The sequence below is a fragment of the Athalia rosae genome, chromosome 6, assembly GCF_917208135.1.
Source record: "Athalia rosae chromosome 6, iyAthRosa1.1, whole genome shotgun sequence".
Classification (NCBI taxonomy): domain Eukaryota; kingdom Metazoa; phylum Arthropoda; class Insecta; order Hymenoptera; family Athaliidae; genus Athalia; species Athalia rosae.
In genome coordinates, this window is record NC_064031.1 from 7,081,833 (window position 1) to 7,101,048 (window position 19,216).

The following is a 19,216-nucleotide window of genomic DNA, read 5'->3' on the forward strand; positions in this document are numbered from 1 at the left end:
GCAGTACGGGCTTTTACCAAATGCAAGTCTGTAGACGAATATGCTGCGAGCTGTTGGGGACGACCAACGGAAAAATGTTACATACGAATAGACGTTGCTCATTTTATCAAAGGTTACGCCAATTCGTTGAAATCGGTCAATATTAGCATAAAAATTTTTTCTCTATATTGCATCGGACAGCTGATACTAGCTCGCACACTAGAAGAGGCTGAACATATTTTAACATCTATATCGTGATCGCTAGTAGTCAGACCGAAGGGCTTGGGACCAATGGCGAACCAACTCCGTGTGAAATTCACAAGGAGAAGATGAAAAGAATTCTTACCGAGACGATACCCTTCGTTGAAGAATACATGGATTCAACTGAATCTGAAATTAAAAACGTCGATTTGAGGGAGGGGAGTGAGCGTCGGCAAGAAGAGTTGGAAGACGAAAACCATTGGCAAGAATGGGCTAAATCTATCCAATCTAGAGTGCTTTCGCAGCTGTGCGACAAAGGTAATAGGGACAACGCACATTTTCTACCATCGTTGGTCGTTCGCGTATTACGTGATTTTAAATGGTTCCCTCTGTGGTCTTGCATTTGCCAAGCTCATTTTAGTTATGGCCGAGTACCTGCATCTAGTGCAACGGTAGAAGCCGATTTTAACAACATTAAAACCAGAGTATTCGGTGCGAGTAATCTACCAATCCGAGCAGACTTGTTCGTCATGCGGCATCTTGATTATATCAACGGGCGTGTGAAAATAGTAGATGCGAAAATTCAGGCTAACGAGATGATGAAAGACCAAAAAACGAATACCGACATACAAGGAAAAACTAAAGATACGGACACACCGACATGTCCGGCATGTGATGGTAATGATAAACCTACGGGCGCACATATTTGTGAATTGTGCAAGAGAACGGTGCATGCACTCGACGGTTGTTCGATACCTTTAGTAGATGATGAGGAAGGTTATGGCCAGAGAAGGATGTACATGGCATGTAGTGCAGGGCCAATTACCAACAAACCCAGGAATGTTACGCGGACAAATTCGGTAGAAAAAACAGTGCCTGGAATACTTAAAGACATTACCAACATCCAACAAACACTTAAAAGGCCTGTGCCAACTGCACTCAAACAACCGCCGGAAAAACTTCCAAAATCATGTTCAGCATGCAATAGAGGTGACCTACCTACTGATACATACACTTGTGCATTATGCGGAAAATCGGTACATGAACTTGAAGGTTGTTCCGTATCTTTTGGACAAAACGAAGGTTGTGGGCTGAGGCGAATATGTTTGTCGTGTAGAAGAATTCCGAGTCCGTCAATAGCACATTCACTAGACAGTGGAGTACAGGAGAATTGGCGAGGCCTTACTGTACCAGCATCGAAAAAGAAGGGACGATATTTACAAAAAAATTACAGTCAAAACTTATTTTTGATAGGCTCGAAAATAACAAAAGTGCCGGTTTTGAAAAATGGCAGTTGTCTGAATTTGATGCCAGTCACGTTGAAGTGTGGTAAAGTAACGCTGGTCCGGACGTGTGGTTTCGACAGTGTCTTTCAAATACTTCTAGTGACTACGATAGATAATATCGAGTTTCAGCGGACCATTCTGCAAGTATCTACGAACGAGCTGTTCAAGATCGTATTGGATGCAGAGAAAAATGGCATCACGAAAAATACACACCACCGGAGAGCAAATATTCTCTATGACATAGTTCCGGAAACGAACAAGGAATAGACCCATAATTCGTGCTTGGTCAATTGCGAAACAACAGCAGGATATTTATGTAGTCGGTTGTTCAGGGAGCCTTGCAGTATGAAAGAGGTGTCTATTTGTGACCGAAATTGCGTGCCGCGGGTGAAGGAATTTCCGGTTCTGCAACTGGAAATTGAAACATTCCGCAATGCTAATTTCTCAGCCGCTTTTGAAGACAGTCTGATACTTCGCAACTTCAAACGGTGCTGCAGGCCGAATTGTACGGGTACCGAGACAACAGAAATAACTGAAATAGGTGAGGTTCCAACATAAGTGTCAGTAATTATTGCGAAAGTAGGCGACACCTTTGATCACTTTGTTTATCAAATATTCTACTATAATATCACCAATAACATTATTAATGATGATCGGTTGATCAAAATTGTTCTCAGGTCCCGTAATACTTTTTGAAATCTATAACTGGAAAACCGGGAGCACGGAAGTGGAGTTGTGTCAAATCCCTTGTGGTTTACACTCTAGTTAGATTCCACTAGAACGCGGGTGTTTTCTCGTTGAACAAAAACTCTGTGGTCTTTGCGAATCAAGCAATTGCAATTTATTTTCTTTTGTTTTACCATTTCTGGCTTAATTATAGTTACGGCGAAATATGATAAGATTAACAAATCTAAGTACAATTTATTTACAGCGTGCGAATCAACGATATGCGAATGAGAATTTTATGATTATCCTGCTTGTTCGAGTTTGAAGTTCACAATGAATTTGAATGTCTTCTCGGCGATCATTAGATCTTTGATTTGATTATATTGATTGAATTTGTGATTAAATGTGATATTTGCTTACTGACTTGGCTTTAACTGATTATTAACACCTTGAAGTTTGCAGACTTTGTATGAGACCGCATGAAATTATATTTGGACTGAATGAATGATCTTATAAAGTTAATGAACGTATAATAAGACTTGGATTTGACTGCATGATATGCTGAGGTTTGATGAAGATATAATTCTAACCTCAACTTGACGGATAGTTTGAGGTTGAACGACTGCGCAGTTTGAGATGACTGACTGGGTCGGGAGAGGGTTTCATGAATATTAGAACAGGGTGGCCACACGATCTGAGAAAAAAAAATCCCTGACTTTTCCATGACTTCCCTGACTAACAATTAAGTGTTTCCCTGATCGAATAGAGGAACAATACAGCAAGAAATTGGGATACTTGAATCTCATTCGTTACATTCAAAGAGTAGTTTAAAAATTGATGAATATGTGATCACCATGTCCGCTTTTTTATGAAATAAGATGACAAACAATTCTCGACCAGTTTTATATAGATCAATTTATTTTCATTAAATTGCACTTTTAACTTCGAGGAAGCTCTCAAATGAAACATTTCGAGTTTTATCACAGAAAGTTATCACTAAATATGGTTTTTATGAAACCAAAGAAATTCGAAGCACATCAATATCCCTCGTTTACTTAACCCTAATTATTGACTATAGTATTCAAATACAGGTACTTGATAGAAAGAATAAGAAGTTCAACAACTCATAATTGGCTCGAACTGCAGTCAGATGCATTGCTTCTTGAGCAAGGCTATTTGGTCGTCCAGGTACGCTTTTTCTGTATCGGCATTCCTTATCAGTTCACGTTTCTGCTTTTCAAGTTCTCGAAGCTGAAGTGTAACTACTCTCTTTTCAGCATTTGCAAGATCACTTTGGGACCGTTCTTTTTCTTGCCGATTCAAGGCTTCTTGATATCGCGTTCGGGCGTTGCGAGCAGCATGAATCATTTTCTTCGTAATAATAATTGATTCAACGCCTCCAGCTAACGTGACGAAATCATAGACTTGCCTTTGTGCGATTAGTGATTCCTGCTTTTGATTTTCAACTAGGCACTCTCGGTTAACTGAAAATCCCCTCTCCAGATCAGCATTTCCATGGGACAGGATCAAGATTTTTCTCAGAAATGAAGTCAGTTCTGCTGTCTCCCCTTCTCTTCCTTCAACCAGCGACATCCATAAAGTATCTAATCTATCGTTTTTTCTAGAAAACTTTCCCATTGATTCTTCGAACATTTTTGTTTTGCAAACGTCCATAAATTGCCTGTGAGCTTTATCAGCATCGACGCCAGTAATTCGCCGATTTTCCACTAAGACTTTCAGAGCAAGTCCAATACGAGCATCACGAATGGTTGGTCGTACAGCTACTTCAGGATCCAAACAGGATATTCCTTTTGTAAGCGTAAATTTCAGAGGAGAACGCATCTGAAGTTTTTCACCCAATTTTTGGAGGCAATTTCGACACTCTTGACGAAATACTGATATATCACGGTCATTTAGTTGGGTACGTACTTTTCGCATCGCATCATGAGTTGCATAACCCAAATCGACGTGTTTGATATCGAGAAGATTTTGTTTGTCAGAAAAGTTGACTTCGTGTACATATTTTGCGGCATTCAAGACTTCACTTTTAACGAATCTACTCATGATGTTTCGAATCACTTTGCACAAAGATTCAAATAACAGAGGAGCCATTGGCTTATCAGCTTGAAACTCCGTTAAAAATGGTTGCACCTCGGCTGCGACAGATTGAAAAAATCTTAGTTTGCACGTTAATAGAGGATCCTTCAATATCGATTGCACAATTTTGAAGCTTTTGGTGTCAGGTATTTTATTTTTAGACAGTGCTTCAATATACTTTTTGACGTTAGGTATGATATCAACCGCTCTTTCTGCGACTGAATCATTTTCTAGCCATCGCACGCTGCAGAACTTTTGCGGAAATACTTTTGAGCCGGAATAGTGTGTGTAATCTCCTCTCCGAGCTGGTGTGTCTTTGAAGATAACGTAGAGAGCACGGAGAAATTCGGAAATTTGCCATGAGGTTGCTTTGATGCCCGCCTTAATGCACAATTTACGGTATGCAAACCGCAGCTACCAATATCAACTAGCAGGGGATCGTCAGGGTCCGAAGCCAAGCTCTCACGGAGATCACGATGAAACTTGACATTGACATTCGGCCCATCCATGGAGACTTGAAGAAGCATCTTGATTTTGAGCTCGGACAGAGCCGATGTGAATGCGCGTAGCAGATCTGCAGCAGTCGCGTGATTTAAAAAAGCAGATGTGAAATATCTCGTTGTCACTTGGTTATTTCGCTGACACCAGAAACGGACAGTAATGTCCATTTGCCCAAGTTGCGCAACTTCATTGAGAGACTCATCAAACCCAACCACAATATCAGTGCAATTGTTACAGTCTTGAACGAGCTCGTTATGAAAAAATGGGGCTAGGCCATGCACCAATAGGTACGCTAATTTCGTACGTTGCAATTGTATTTTTTGGGCAATTGCTGAGTCCGGAAACATAAGCGTGAAAAGTGCTACACCTTTGGCAGCCGCACGCAATGAGTTGTGTGCTTCCACGGTGTGCAAACACCACAAAATTTCCGCACGAGTCACACTCTCTGATAACAGAAATGAGGTAATCCTAGGCAGTTGCAATGAACGGATTTCTGGTCCATCCTGTTCTGCTGAATCGATCGATAGCGATGTCGTGGTAGAGGCTTTTGCAGTTGAAGCTGATTGAGATGTAGACGGATTCCTGATAGCCGGGATGATTGGCGCAACTTGAAGTGCATTGGGTGAGAGCAATGCAGCAACATCGTGGGATTTCCCCCTGGTGTTCCATATAATTCGGTGTTTTTTCGATTCGGCGTGGCTTGAAAGCGCACGTCTACCCATATTGCTTAGCGAAAATGTAGTATGACACCAAGTGCATTGAGCACTATGCGGTTTACCGGAAACAGCTTTGAGCCACGCGGAGAAATCGACCTCCTGAAGCCATTCTTCGTTGAATTTGGTGTTTTTTGTAGGTCCCATTTTTTTCGTCTATGGGCTCGATATCTATACCGCAAAAGAATGATGAAGTAAAATTAGGCAAATGTTCTAGAAATTCAACGAGTCAACTTGACAAATGTAACGGTTAATTTTTCATGAAAACTGACTATTAATGGCGACGGTGAGAAAATTCGAACGTTTTTCACAGTTTTGTATATGTATGTATACATATATATGTATATATCGTAGATAGTAGCTATGCAAGTAAAATATGAAAAATATCGCGTTCTTAGAGGCATGAGGCTGTACTAAAGCATGGAAGAAAGAAGAAAAAAATTGAGGTTACGACCTTTTACTTGTATATTCAAAAATTTTGAAACATAGCTCAGTTCGACTGATCCATGCGTTTGGTTGTTATCGAGAGCTTTTGCATGAACATTTCCAATCTCTTAATTTCAATTGCTTCAACCGTTTGGATCATTTTCAGAGAGAATAATATGAAAAAAAATTATACGCCCTTTCGCCACAAAAATTGCATTTTTTGGTGGTTACGACCCTATGCGATTACACACACGATATTAATTATTAATATCTGACAAAATGCAATTCGAAATAATGAAAATCGATATAGGGGAAGGTAGGGCAAAACGGGGTACCTAAGGAAAGCATGAGAGAAAAAAAAATTTAGTTCCAGAATGATGTTTTGAGTCCTTTTCGATCATTTTAAACAAATTTTTACAGAATTTTCGAGGTCCCTATTTTGCCCCACTACCCCATATTGCCCCGCGTTCCCCTATGTTATGTTTGAATAAACACAAACAAGGTGTTTTATGGTCTTTTTAAGAATTTTTTCGGAATTATCATAGCTACGGTGTTTATGATTGTTGATATGTTATTGCGGCATCCTGCTCGATAAAATTGATGTTTCTAACCTCGATAATAAACCATCAAATGTCGAGTGAATTCAATGTTTTACGTACCTTGAATGAAAGTAAAAATACAGCTTCAATTTTTCGAGCCACGGTGAGTGGAGCTGCGCTTTCACACTTGCACAGACTTGCCCGCGAGCCTTTGCGGTTGATGCGCCGGCGCAAGCGCCAAGCGCCGCACAGCGTCATACGCGGTCTATTTGAATCGACTTCGCACGTCCATTTATAAAAATAGCAATTCGGTTGATAGTGAAATCCAATTTTGTAGTCACGCCTAAAAAAATTCCCTGGCTAACGACAAAATTCCCTGACATTTCCCTGTTTCCCTGACCGATTAATAATTCCCTGACATTTCCAGGTTTTCCCTGACCTGTGGCCACCCTGTAGAAATTCATGCCGCACCCTCCGGTGGGTGGAGACAAGCTTTTTAATTTTGTTGATTGGCTAGAGAAATCAAAAACTCTCCTATTCGAGTGGGGGAGTTCTTTGAATGAGGTTAGGCCCAGCAATACTCTTTTACGCAGAGTGGGGTAGCCTGACCGGGGTTAAACCCTGATGCGGCGACGTTTACCTACTATGATGATTCATCCCTCTCCCTGACCTGGGAAATTTTGAACTTATAATTTAAAGAATTTAAGCATGGGAAAGACTCTGGACTTTCCCAGCAGCAATAAAACATCTGGCATGAGAAAGAAAAATGAGATTAATGAACCTTTTTGGAACCGCAGGACCGAAGTCGTAGGTGACTCTGACCGTCTCCTTTAGCCAATTTTCTTTTGTTGAATTTGCATGCTTGAAGTTAATTGATTCCACTGTAGGCTTATACTGCATGCAGATGCTTTATGCTTTGAGTGCAAACATCTTGCACAGTTAAAACCTCGTTCATGAATAAACCGTACACCTTGAGAGGGCTCATACATTTTACACCTCCGAATGTGAAAACACGTAACCATTCGAATACAGTGGGCCACTTTACGGCTGCGTGTTTACGAAAAGATGGCACATGGCAAATGTATGACGACACGGAAAAAGTGGAACAGAAGCTATCCTACACCTTTAAAGCCAATGTACAAATATTTATTTACACTGTGTGATAAATGGTAAAAATTCCCAAAGCAAATTCTATTTTCATCGCTCCTGGTAAATTTTCCGCTCGATGTGCTTTTCCGTACGCATGTCAACCCTCCATCACAGGTTGTGCAGTTTTTCCCGAGAGTGGTGAGTACAAATATCCAGCGGGGAGTGCGGCGGGAAAATCGGGACTGCGTTCGATCGAGAGCGCGTAATAAGGGCGTAATTTCTAGCTATCAAGTTCTTCGATTTCTTCACCCCTTATGTGTGGGGGGGCTCTTCCGAATATACATCTGGCCCCCCCACACCAAAATCGTCACATCCGGCGAACGGATTAAGCGCAAAATTTTTGATGCGTGGAATTGTGAAGCGCATAAAAAGCGCATAATTTCTGATTTTTTTGGGAATATTCAACGCAAGTGGGGGGGCCAGGTGTACGGAGGTCAATAATTCAACGGTTCAGGAATCAACAGGACAGGTAAAATTCACCATTACTTTTTGATTGCCTATCCTACCGAAAACACCATTTTGTATAGTAGCGTCCTTTCGTTCTCGCAACGGACGACTGTGAATCAGTACCACATCCGAACATGGTCGCAGGTATTTTCCCCGTTTCGGCGGACAGGCTCTGTTATTTTCTCCATTATCATCGCAAGAACGCCCGATAATTTTGTTCCGCCCACGCCGGTTTTCTTGCTCGTCGAGATGGTCTATCAACGATTCGCATACCATGTCGACTACACTGTGGTTTGGATTTTCAACGGTTTCAGTATTCCCGTCGCCTTTCGTGTTGCAGGAATCGTCGTCAAGATTTGATTTTTCGTATTTGTCTGCAGAACCATCGAGTGAAGAGACTTTTTGAATATCCTGCGAATCACACAATTTGCAAGGTGAACCGTCATGTCGCTTGAGTCGTGAATTATATGCTATTCGCTCCATCTTACGTTTCACTAAAAATTTATCCTCACGAAGTGGCTCACCCTCGTCACACAAGGTATTGTTTTTTAATTGATTGAAATAGGCCTTCCCAGGTAGAAAATAAATTTGGCGAACTGATTGTGAGTTTAGTCAAATGCGAGCTAGCATGCTCCTGAAGAACATAGCATAGAACTGCAAATATCTGAGGATATTGTAGGAACGCGAAAATCGTCCTGAATGAGTGTGTGGGGTGAATGCGTGTATGTGTGTGTGTAGTGTTCGAGTGAGTGTGGCGCTACGGCGGTAAGAGCGAGTAGCGCGGTGGGGCTTGCGAATGGAGGGGGTTCCGCGAGCTCACCAGTCTACTGGCGGCCGTGAACGATGATCGGACGTAGAGTTTCTTTGTATTTATTATCATTAAACATCTCATTTCTAAACGTAGTATTTGTCTTTATCTGGATTCCGTAATTACACTACAAAATTAACACCATTAACCAAATAATGAAAAACACCACAAAAATTGGGGGCTCGTCCGGGATCGAGTAAAGACAAAACTAGTCGGTGTAATTTACGCAGTACGTGAGAGAAAGCGCGAATAAGACGAGTTCGCGAGATAAAAGTGCGCAATTTATAAAAGGTGCGATACAACGACAGAATAAAGGCCAGAGACTTGCAAAAAACGAAGAACGACGTAAAAAGACGTAAAAAGACGAAAAAAGACACAAGTGTGCGTGGACAGGTCGAAACGTGTATCCCAACGCTGTAAGGGGAGATCGCGCAAGGTCAATCAGAAGGCGACAACGCGGAGGCCGCCGCTTCCACCGTAAGATTCTCAGGAAAGTGAACAACATAGGGACCGCATGAGCGCGAGAGAGAGCTTATGGAAGTGCCGCGAGTGCGAGACAGACAGACTGCCTGCTCCTCCGTTGCCTTTGAGTCCTCACTCCGCCGAATTCTAAACAGCTATCGCTAGGCTGTGATATTGACAATAAATTTTAGAATTTAGCGATCCCGTAATGAAAATCATTGTGGATTAAAACAAATTCACATTGAAAAAACTAAATAAGACTCCAATTTCATCAATAATTTGCAATGATTATAAGTATTATATTTTTTTTTAGGAAACCTTCCTTGAATTAGGAACTTTTTTTGAAAAATTGTGATATTTGGAGAAACAAAGTCAATTATAATTTGGCTGATGGTTTTTGTTTTACCAATTGTAAGTGAACCATATTCGCAACCTGAGCGTGCTTATATCAGTACACAGCCTAGGGATAGCTGTTTTGAATTCGGCGGAGTGGCGACTCAACGGCAACGGAGGAGCAGGCAATCTGTCTGTCTCGCACTCGCGGCACTTCCATAAGCTCTCTCTCGCGCTCATGCTTTCCCTATGTTGTTCACTTTCCTGAGAATCTTACGGTATACTCGACCATTCGACAGTACAAACAAAGTAGCGAACGTTCGAGAAGGCGAAAGCACGTTTCCTGAAAGCCGAAAGAGGGAAGTGTTTTGCGAGAATAGTAACGCTGTAGGCTATTCTCATTGTCAGCCTTAGCAACAACTCGCTTTTGTTGCCGGTCGTCGGCAAGCCCAGAGATGATATCATCTTTAACTCCTCTTGTTGCCACTCGCTTTTAAATTTTATTTTTATTATTTTCGAACGTCGTCGAACTACTGACAATAAGCGCGTGAGTGTGAATGGGCATAACGTAAACGCGATCATTGATACGACGAGTGATATTTCAATTGTACGTGCCTATCAATATTTAGAGTTTGGACAACCAGCGATTGTAAAAACCGAGATGTCGTTCAAAGGCGTGGGGAATGTGAGAAATCGAGCGATTGGTTTTTGTGACGTACGATTGCGTGTAGATGGACACGAGTACAAAATTCGCTTGTATGTTACTGCGAATAATTTGTTGAATCACAAAATGCTGATCGGAACCGACTTTCTAGACCATTTAAGGCTTGCTCGAGAGAAAGGCGTGTGTATGATTGTACCGCGCAGCGAGAGCGAGGAGAATGATGAAGTACCGGAGATTTTGAGGATCGAAGCGATTGAGGAACGCGGAAAGAGTGAAATTCAAATATCTGAGTTTTCCGAACCGAAAAACCGCGAGAAAATTCAAAATCTTGCCGAGACGTATGAACCGAACAAATGTCGCGAGGTAGGGGTAAAAATGACGATCGTGGTGAAGGATGAAGAACCGATTTATCAGAGAGCGCGACGTTTGAGTGAAGCCGAAAAGCGAGAGGTGAATGCGCAGATTCAAGAGTGGATAAGCGAAGGAATTGTCCGCGAATCTCGCCCAGATTTTTGTAGCCCGATTGTAATTGTGAAAAAGAAAGATGGCTCAAGTTGATTGTGTGTGGATTACCGAATGATGAATCAAAAAATTATAAAAGATCGTTATCCGCTACCGTTGATTAAAGATCAACTCGACCTGCTGCAAGACGCGAAGGTTTTTTCGAACTTGGACTTGCAAAACGGATTCTTCCACGTAGAAGTAGATGAAGCGAGCAAAAAGTATACATCGTTTGTTGTACCGGATGGTCAATTTGAATTTTGCTGACAAGTCCCTTTTGGCCTCTGCAACTCTCCCGCGACGTTTCAAAAATTCATTAACGTAGTTTTTCGCGATTTAATAACAGAGCGCGTGGTTTTTACGTACATGGACGACCTCATTATTCCATCGAAAGACGAGAAAAGCGGAGTCGAAAATATTGAGCGTATTTTCAAAGTTGCAAGCGAGGCGGGATTAATGTTCAAATGGTCGAAGTGTTCTCATATCTAAACGTAGTATTTGTCTTTATCTCGATTCCGTAATTACACTACAAAATTAACACCATTAACCAAATAATGAAAAACACCACAATATTGTAGTCTATTATTGATGAATTACCTTTATCTCACAGATAACTTGAGGGAATCATCGACAAACATAAACCTCCCTATCGAAACATCGCCAAGCAAACTGATTAGGAGTGAAGAAATCATGCGAGTCAACTCTACGATTCCTAAAGATACACATTCTTATCAAAAACCAATCCCTGATAACGTTGAGCAGCCAAAACCTAGTGTTTCTCCTGATGAAAATCCCAATAGGTAATAGTGAATTTATTATAACCTATGCCTCTGTTAAAAATCAAGTTATTGGTGATATTTCAAGTCCTAGAAGTTCCACGACAAGATACGAATCTGAAAATACTAAGGCACTGACATCTACACATACCTTATCCCAAATCAATGAATCCCTGTTACCGTTGGAGCCTTTGGTTGGTTCGAAAATGAGTCCTACGAAATGGAATGCGTTACTCGAAGAAGGAAGTCCATCATTTTCTTTCGACGAATTATTAACCAAAGATATTGGTGCAACTGTTACGTCAGGTTGACTTCATTCAACTGTTGAATTTTTTGATTAACTGCTTATTGCGTGAGCTTGTTTCAGAACGATTTTTTTTTGATTTATAGACAAAAAAAAACTTCAAAAACCACATCCGACCTATAACCCCAGGTCTAGCCGAACTACTAATGAAAAAAGTTTCGGAAAAAGTCGTAACATAACTCACGAAGGTACAGTTACTCAAGAAGATTAATAGAGAGCAGCAGTAATTTTCGATTTTTGACTCAACACTCGTTAGTTGAAGATTAACATATACTTCGCTGGCTTTCAGAGTATACTATCCTTCTAACGAAAGTGGTACACATTGAACAAGAAATGAAAGCACAGTCGTCACTAATGAGAAATATCGAACATTTCCTTCAAACAAAATTCGGTAATTCCTATGGAAAAGAAACACTGACCGACAAATTTGGAACCGATTTTCCGGTGAAAACTTTGGATGACCTATACTCGGTGGAAAAAAAATTATCAGAAAGCCTCAAAGCTCGCAAAGACTTGGTAAAATTCGATTACACTCACAAATATATTGTCAAATGTAATTGTCAAATCATACCAACTTATATCAAACTATAACGGCCGGGGAACCACTGTATTTCAGAAATCTACCATCACTATGACAGTTGATCCTGAAGAAAAACTATCTAAAAATATGGCTGTTGTGATGAAAAAACTTATAGGGCGAGAAATCGCTATGAAGTATACGGCGATAAGAAAAATCGATGGAAAGATGGTGTTTTCGGTAAATGTACCGAATTTCTGCAACTGCATCGTAGGTAAGAGAAATAGTAATCCTTGGGTAATTAACAATATGATATGAATAATCATTGAAATTGTTACCAGGTGCTCAATATCCATTAAAGTGTACTTCTGTTATATCTCATGCATTACATATCTTATAGAAGCCCTGACGTCTCGACTTCAAATGACAGAGAGGAAAATATATGCAGCGATGGGCACCACTTTCACCAATTCCAAATATTGGGACGGCCATAGGCCGGTTCGTGCTAAAAAACCGAGTGAAAATGAAATATAGTTTTGTTTTTTTAATAAAATATTTTATGCAATGTTTCTGAAAAAAATAAAAATTGATTTATATCCTTATTGGATATTCGATTTAATTCCAATGGGTATCCATTCAGTCAAAAATCCTAAGCTAGCGATGGTTCGGAACAACTGTATTGCCGCTGACTAGATTGTTAAGCTCGCAGCAACATAGGTTCGCTGGCTTGCCGCGAGTCTGGAAAAGCGTTACAGATCGATCTCGCGGTGATCTAGCGTGACAAGCCTGCAGCGTGATACAACAAACTTTGAAAGCTAGCTTGTACGTACGTACCATACTAGCGCCAGGGTTATTTTCTACCTGGGTCAGACCTTGCAGGAGAGGCAACGCTACGTTGTGTCGAACTGTAGACATAATATTAGTCCAGAGGGGGAAATATTGACATGGTCGCAGAAACGGTGTCACAATAAAGGTGGGCAAAAAATACGGATTAGGCCGTTCGAAGTTCTTTGATTCCGCGGCAACCCTCTCGGCATGGCATTTGATATCGCCCAAATCAGGTAGCCCTGTATGCAATTCATCATTCAAGGATTCGAAAAGTTCATGAAATTCTTCAATGGTCATGTTCGACTCTGTTTCATCAATGCAAAATGTTCGGATAGAGCTGAGGAGAAACGCTTGTTGATTTTCGCATTCGGAGGCTGTGTTTTCTGCTTCACATGAGGCAACAATAAGCATAGCAGATATGATTTTCTCAAGTTCCGATCGGTTCACACGTGTCGTCATTACACCAATGCACCGAATGTAGATATCTTTAATCCTCGGGACCTTTCCGTGGAAACATTTCCATCTTGTCACCAATTTTATAGTGTGAGCAATATGCACTCGCACGAAACAGTGTGGCGGAACTGCGATGTTGCTCGGATCTGTTGGGACTGACAATGTGAGACGACGCACACAAGTTCGGACATACGATTTCAGACTGCATTTATTAAACGCGAGACTAACGCCGTTTAACGATGCAAGCGAAAAGTCTGTCACAGTTTCCCTGGGTACAAGAATGGCGGAGCGAAGCCACTCTTTTAGCTAATACGAAATCATGTTGGTGTCATGTTTTTCCGAAAGCATTTGACACACCGGAAAGATTCCCGCCTGACCTCGGACAACCGCTTGGTACAAGAATATTGCACCAGAAGTTCCGTATTCGCTGGACAACTATTTTGCAACTGACCCTGTAGCATCTATAGTCAGAGGGGCCCCGCTTTTTATCAGATCTTTGTACAAAGATAGTTGCATCTCTGACCAATACATGCAATCAAATCTTTCCACGGAAAACTCTCGTATCGTTCCAAAAAATTCCACGTTATGTTTCAACGCCCGCAAAGAATTGATAACGTCATGCACGTTGTACAACCCCAACTCCTTGTCTTTTCCCTCCTGTCGCATTTCCCGTAACACCTCACTGCTGTACAGATGAGGGGGTTCGTCGTCCCCGTAATCCATGGTTTTCGTGGCATCGCAACGCCACGTAGCAGGTTTTTTATTCGAGAGTTCTTTCTGAATTTCTACTCGCGTGATACCTTTCAAATATCGCTTTTTATCATGTGGGACCCCTCTGGTACCGACAGTTTTCATTGAAATCCAAGCACCCTGTCCATTCGCTGGCTTCCTCAGGCAGTGTCCATCGAAACGAGTGCCGCATTCCTTGCATTTACCTGATATCGTCATATACGAGCCATTTTGACGGTTATCATAGACCTTTGCTCCCTTAAAACTGTAAACGCAAGGCAATTTCGTTTTCGCCCGGAAAATCTTGTGCAGTACGTCCGTCCATCCCTTTTGTAATACATAGTAGCGTCGTCTGTTGCCATAGCGCCCTCTGCACTTGTACATCACTGATATAGGCTTGATACTTTCCATGTTTTAGCATCGATTTCTACCTCATACAATAGATCAGGACATAGACTTTGACTTTGATCAACTCCTGGATAACTATCATTGCTACTCGTACTCGTTATAGAAGTTTCTATCGAGCTGTCATCATAACTTTCTGTCAACTCAATAGAAATCGGCATAACTCGTTTTTTTTTCAATTTTCGTCAATATATCTCCTCGATGATGCCGAATTCTCAAACGAAGGTTCTCAGTTGTTATTAGATCCTCAAGCAAACTGCATGCCTCACTCCATACCGGATGCATCCGTGGTCTTAACTCACCGGCTTTTTCACCCGAGGTTTCAAAAAAATCGATGTCTGATATTTTCGCCACAATCGTGGCAACTGAAATGGTAGCGACAGCTGGCATGTTTTACCTGATGAAAGAAAAAATTAAGAATAATCTCTTTTTTATTTTTTCTGTTAGTATTTTTTTATCTCTGGAATGAATCGAAAGAAGCTTCAATTGTATTATCGCCACGCTGCGAAAGAATCGAGCTGCGTCCGCTGCCTACAAGTCAATGACGCGACGAAGGAGCAGTTCTTGTCTCTGAGCTTTCGCAAGCGGCAATGTACGTTTTGGCTCTCCTACTCTTGCTGTGCCCACCGCCCCGCCACAGTTCCAAGTGTGTCCACCAGAGTCGCTGTGTCACAACGAGCTGCGGCAAGAGCGTGCTTGATCCAACGCGTGCAACCCACTTGTGAAAGAAATGCTGCCTCTCAGTAATCGCGAAACCCCGATGTTTTTTACTTTTGCGACCCCTAGACACAGCCGATAACACTAAACATGGGGCAAACGAGAGCAAACGAATCTCTCAAATTTCCGCCTGGAACAAAATCCCATATTTTCAGGGGGGGGGGGGGGGGGGGGGGGGCAACAACAAAGAAAAGTTGGGCAAACGATGGGCAATCCCTGTGATTTATTCAACAAATTTTCGTGACTTTTAGGGAATAGAGGGGCCAACTTCACAAGGGTTCGCAGCCGACCTCGTATGATGTGACAATTGTACCAATGACATATCGATTTGATTACTTTTGAAACTTGTGTAGTTGGAGAGTGCACAGGCCGCCTGCAGCTCGGCCTCTCCTGACGTCGAGGGCGTCTCGCCCTCACTTTCTTCACAATCAGGGTCGCTACTTAGGCCTTCGGATTCACCATCGTCCTGCGGATGATCGGTGTTGATATCAATCCACTTTTTTAGCCGTTCGTAGGGTTGTTAGTGGTCAAACTCTCCAAAAAATATGATTATATGACCGATGAAAGTTTAGAAATATGACTCAAGTATGACCAATTTACGCTCATGATATAAGCAAAAAATAATCGGAATACGACAAAAGTAAAGCGAACTGATATAAATGTTCGAAAAACTGATTCGAAATTATGGCGAAACAGGTAGAATAGAGAAAAATTGATACAGGAATCGATAGTCAACATGTCTTATGATTTATTGCAACGTTTTATAAAAGGCGTACATTTCTTCAGACGAGGATATAATTTTTTTTAAAAGTACACAAACACCATATAAAGTACGTAGGAACATATTAATATGAGACTAGAAACATTTAGCTTTCATAACAATTTTACTTAAGTCGATGATGAGCTGGCTGGCTTATTCTTGTTACCCCTAGAAAAGAAGTCACTTGTAAGCTTATTTGTCCTTTTTTCTAATGTCTTCTCAATGTGTTCAGCCTTGTTACTCTGTTCATTGGCGTCTTTCCTCATTTAGCTACTCCTTCAAGCATAGCATGAGTGAGGTTAATTTCCACCATATCTTTCCTTTCAATTGCCGATTTCAATCGTTTATTAGCCTCATCAGTTTTTCTCTTCTCTTTTTCTGTCTGACGTAGTATCTCTAATTTTTCTTTCTCTCCCTCAAGTTTTTTACGTTCGTTTTTCATTTCCTCGGCGTTAATCTTTTCAGCAGCTTTCTTTGCTTCATCTTTTTCTTTTTGTAAATCTGCAGTTTTCTTTGCATTTTCTTTTTCTAGGTAGGCTTTATATTTGCTGTAGGCAGCGCCGTCTTCGGTTATATAGTGGCCCCTAGCACATTTGGTTTTGGGGGCCCTTCACCAAAGTTAATAGCACTTTTGAACTCATCCATAGAACGGCTATTTTTCTTATACTATTGCTCATTATTGCACTAAAAATTGTAAGAAATTTAGATTCCATCATCCGTGATATATAACTCTCCTTAAGCGTTACCCGGAACTAACAACGTGATCGTAGAGAGTATTTATGTAGCTCCTTATACATTTTTTAAAATTTTAAAATTTTATAATTTTTTTTTGTTTTTAATTTTGTTTTTTTTTTTTTTTTTTTTTTTAATCTTAAAAGCCTATTTTTAAGTTTTTCATTCTCTTACAGCCAAATATTAGGTGCACGGTAAAAATGGAAATATTAAAATAAATAAAGGAACTATTTTTCTATGAAAATCAAAGAACATTAAAAACGAACACTAAAAAACTGACATATTTCTTAATATTAAGAAGACAAGTCCAAAACAAAAAACTGAATAAAGTCTACATTGACACTAGTGGCTTTTTTCTTGATTTTTGATGTGCAAAATCATCAATTACTTCCTCAAAGTCAATTTCATTGAGAATGTCACTTTCGATACTCATCAATGACAAGCTATTCAATCTTTCTTGAAGCATAGTGCTCCTAAGTTCGTTTTTAATTCGGTTCAACCTAGAAAAGGAACGTTCACCGCTACAGTTTGTTATCATCAATGACAAGAAAATCCTCAACGATATTCCAACATTAGGAAAAGTGTCTTCAATCTTGTCCGTTCGCAGGAGATAATATAATTCTGAAATACCTATTACTTCATGTTCACTGCGTCCAACGTTCTTTAAATATTGCGCTAAATGAAGACATTCCGACTCTAATTCTTCGGCGTTAACATCGTCGTGGTACATTTCAGCAAATTCTTTGCAACTATTATTGTTTATAATGTGAGATTGAGGTAATATTGAACTGAGTGGATAGGGCGAGTAAATGAATGATAACACCAGAAGTACGGCGGTACTACTATACATTTATTTATTCGTATAATGGGTATAACTGTGCTGCGATGCATACGCTCATAGAGACTGGACGCGACTGACTGAGCAGTGAGGAGCGGGCCGCGAGTCTACGATACAGTAGCGGGTCCTACCCTAATACTAATGCATATTCGTTCATGTGTGTGTGAGTACGTGTAAATGATTATCCTACAACAACTATTTTTCAACTCGTCTGATTCAATAGCTTTTAAGCAAGAAAGAAAACCAAATCGTTGATTGATTTCTTTGTACGAATTTTATCGTTGCTTCAGGTGGGTGATCAAGGTATCAATCATTGGAAGAAACGTTTCTGTTTGAAATTTTTCTTTACCAGTTATTTGAATAGTTTCCGCCGATCCGTCATAAAATGAAATGCGCGAGCTTCTAGTTCTTGTTCTCTGAGAGCGGTCCTTGTAGTCAGCGGCTGGAAAATTTTCTTTAACAGAGGATTCGTACTGATCAAAATTATTTCTAATATTACCAATAAAATCAGCAAGGGAAGCAAACAATTTTGTCGCAACGTCCATTGTTAGAGTGTCTTTCTGAAGGCTCACACTTGTTTTGTTTATCCTTTCCAATATGTTACTCCATATCTCTGTTAGAACAATAGTTTCCAGTTTTTCCATTTTTCTGGCCAGACTAAGAGCTTCGTTTCTGGTTTCTCCTGCTTGGTCGGTATCTCTAGCAATTGATATTAAAGCTATCAAAATTTGCTTGTAACCCCGATGCAAAGCACTTACAGCGTCAGCACGTGCGGACCATCTAGTTTCAGAAAGGTACTTTATAACTTTATTCGAACCCAGACATTCAGTCAGTATACTCCAACGATGGGTAGAACTCGAAAAGAAATTGTACAATTTTTGTACTAACTGAAAAAAGCTCGTTACCACCAAGTTAAGAGAATGTGCCGCACATGGTACGAAAATAGCAAATTTGCATTTCTCCTTGATTTTTGCTTGTAAACCCGAGTACTTTCCAGCCATATTTGCCGCATTATCATAGCTCTGTCCTCGACAATCCTTTATTGAAATACCGTAATTTCCCAAAAATTTCAAAAGTGTCTCCGCCAAATATTCAGCTTTATGTTCCTTTATAGGCAAGAATTGTAAAAATCTTTCAACGGGGATTCCGTCGTTCACGTATCGAACAATAACAGTCAGCTGATCAACATGCGAGAGGTCGGGTGTAGAATCTACACTAATTGAAAAATATTTTGCTGCTTTCAGTTCATCTACAATCTTCATTAGAACTTGTTTCCCCATAATACTAATAAATTCATTGCAAATATTAGCTGACAAGTATGAGGTATTTCCTTTTCCCCGATTCCCGTACTTTTTTGTATGATCCATAAGAAATGGATCAAATTC

At 40.5% G+C, this 19,216-nt stretch overlaps 4 protein-coding genes across 10 annotated transcripts; 2 read left to right on the forward strand and 2 right to left on the reverse strand.

The window, feature by feature from the left end:
* The first annotated feature begins 308 nt into the window (after nt 1-308).
* LOC125501447 lies at nt 309-3,258 on the forward strand. The gene is made up of 2 exons (XM_048657439.1): nt 309-2,007; nt 2,144-3,258. Exon 1 carries the CDS (start codon nt 309-311, stop codon nt 1,731-1,733), a length of 1,425 nt encoding a protein of 474 aa, XP_048513396.1. The 3' UTR covers nt 1,734-2,007; nt 2,144-3,258.
* A 20-nt stretch (nt 3,259-3,278) lies between these two features.
* On the reverse strand, nt 3,279-11,520 carry LOC125501448. 3 transcript variants are annotated; one of them, XM_048657442.1, is made up of 2 exons: nt 11,370-11,520; nt 3,279-8,415 (listed from the first exon to the last, which is right to left on the reverse strand). In XM_048657442.1, the coding sequence occupies exon 2, from the start codon at nt 4,242-4,244 to the stop codon at nt 3,279-3,281; it is 966 nt and encodes a 321-aa protein (XP_048513399.1). In that variant the 5' UTR covers nt 4,245-8,415; nt 11,370-11,520. The 3 variants fall into 3 exon arrangements, with proteins under 3 accessions (XP_048513399.1, XP_048513397.1, XP_048513398.1); XM_048657440.1 differs by having other exon boundaries at nt 4,091-8,415; XM_048657441.1 differs by lacking the exon at nt 11,370-11,520 and adding an exon at nt 8,493-8,634 and having other exon boundaries at nt 4,091-8,415.
* Nucleotides 8,747-12,971, forward strand: LOC125501449. Of its 5 annotated transcripts, none has more exons than XM_048657444.1 (7): nt 8,747-8,857; nt 11,383-11,572; nt 11,637-11,854; nt 11,939-12,040; nt 12,142-12,368; nt 12,469-12,643; nt 12,770-12,971. In XM_048657444.1, exons 1-7 carry the CDS (start codon nt 8,848-8,850, stop codon nt 12,901-12,903), a joined length of 1,056 nt encoding a protein of 351 aa, XP_048513401.1. In that variant the 5' UTR covers nt 8,747-8,847; the 3' UTR covers nt 12,904-12,971. The 5 variants fall into 5 exon arrangements, with proteins under 5 accessions (XP_048513401.1, XP_048513403.1, XP_048513404.1 ...); XM_048657446.1 differs by having other exon boundaries at nt 8,793-8,870; XM_048657447.1 differs by having other exon boundaries at nt 8,820-8,904.
* A 4,329-nt stretch (nt 12,972-17,300) lies between these two features.
* Nucleotides 17,301-19,198, reverse strand: LOC125501324 (zinc finger MYM-type protein 1-like). The gene has a single exon (XM_048656638.1). It carries the CDS (start codon nt 19,196-19,198, stop codon nt 18,107-18,109), a length of 1,092 nt encoding a protein of 363 aa, XP_048512595.1. The 3' UTR covers nt 17,301-18,106.
* Between the last annotated feature and the right edge of the window lie 18 nt (nt 19,199-19,216).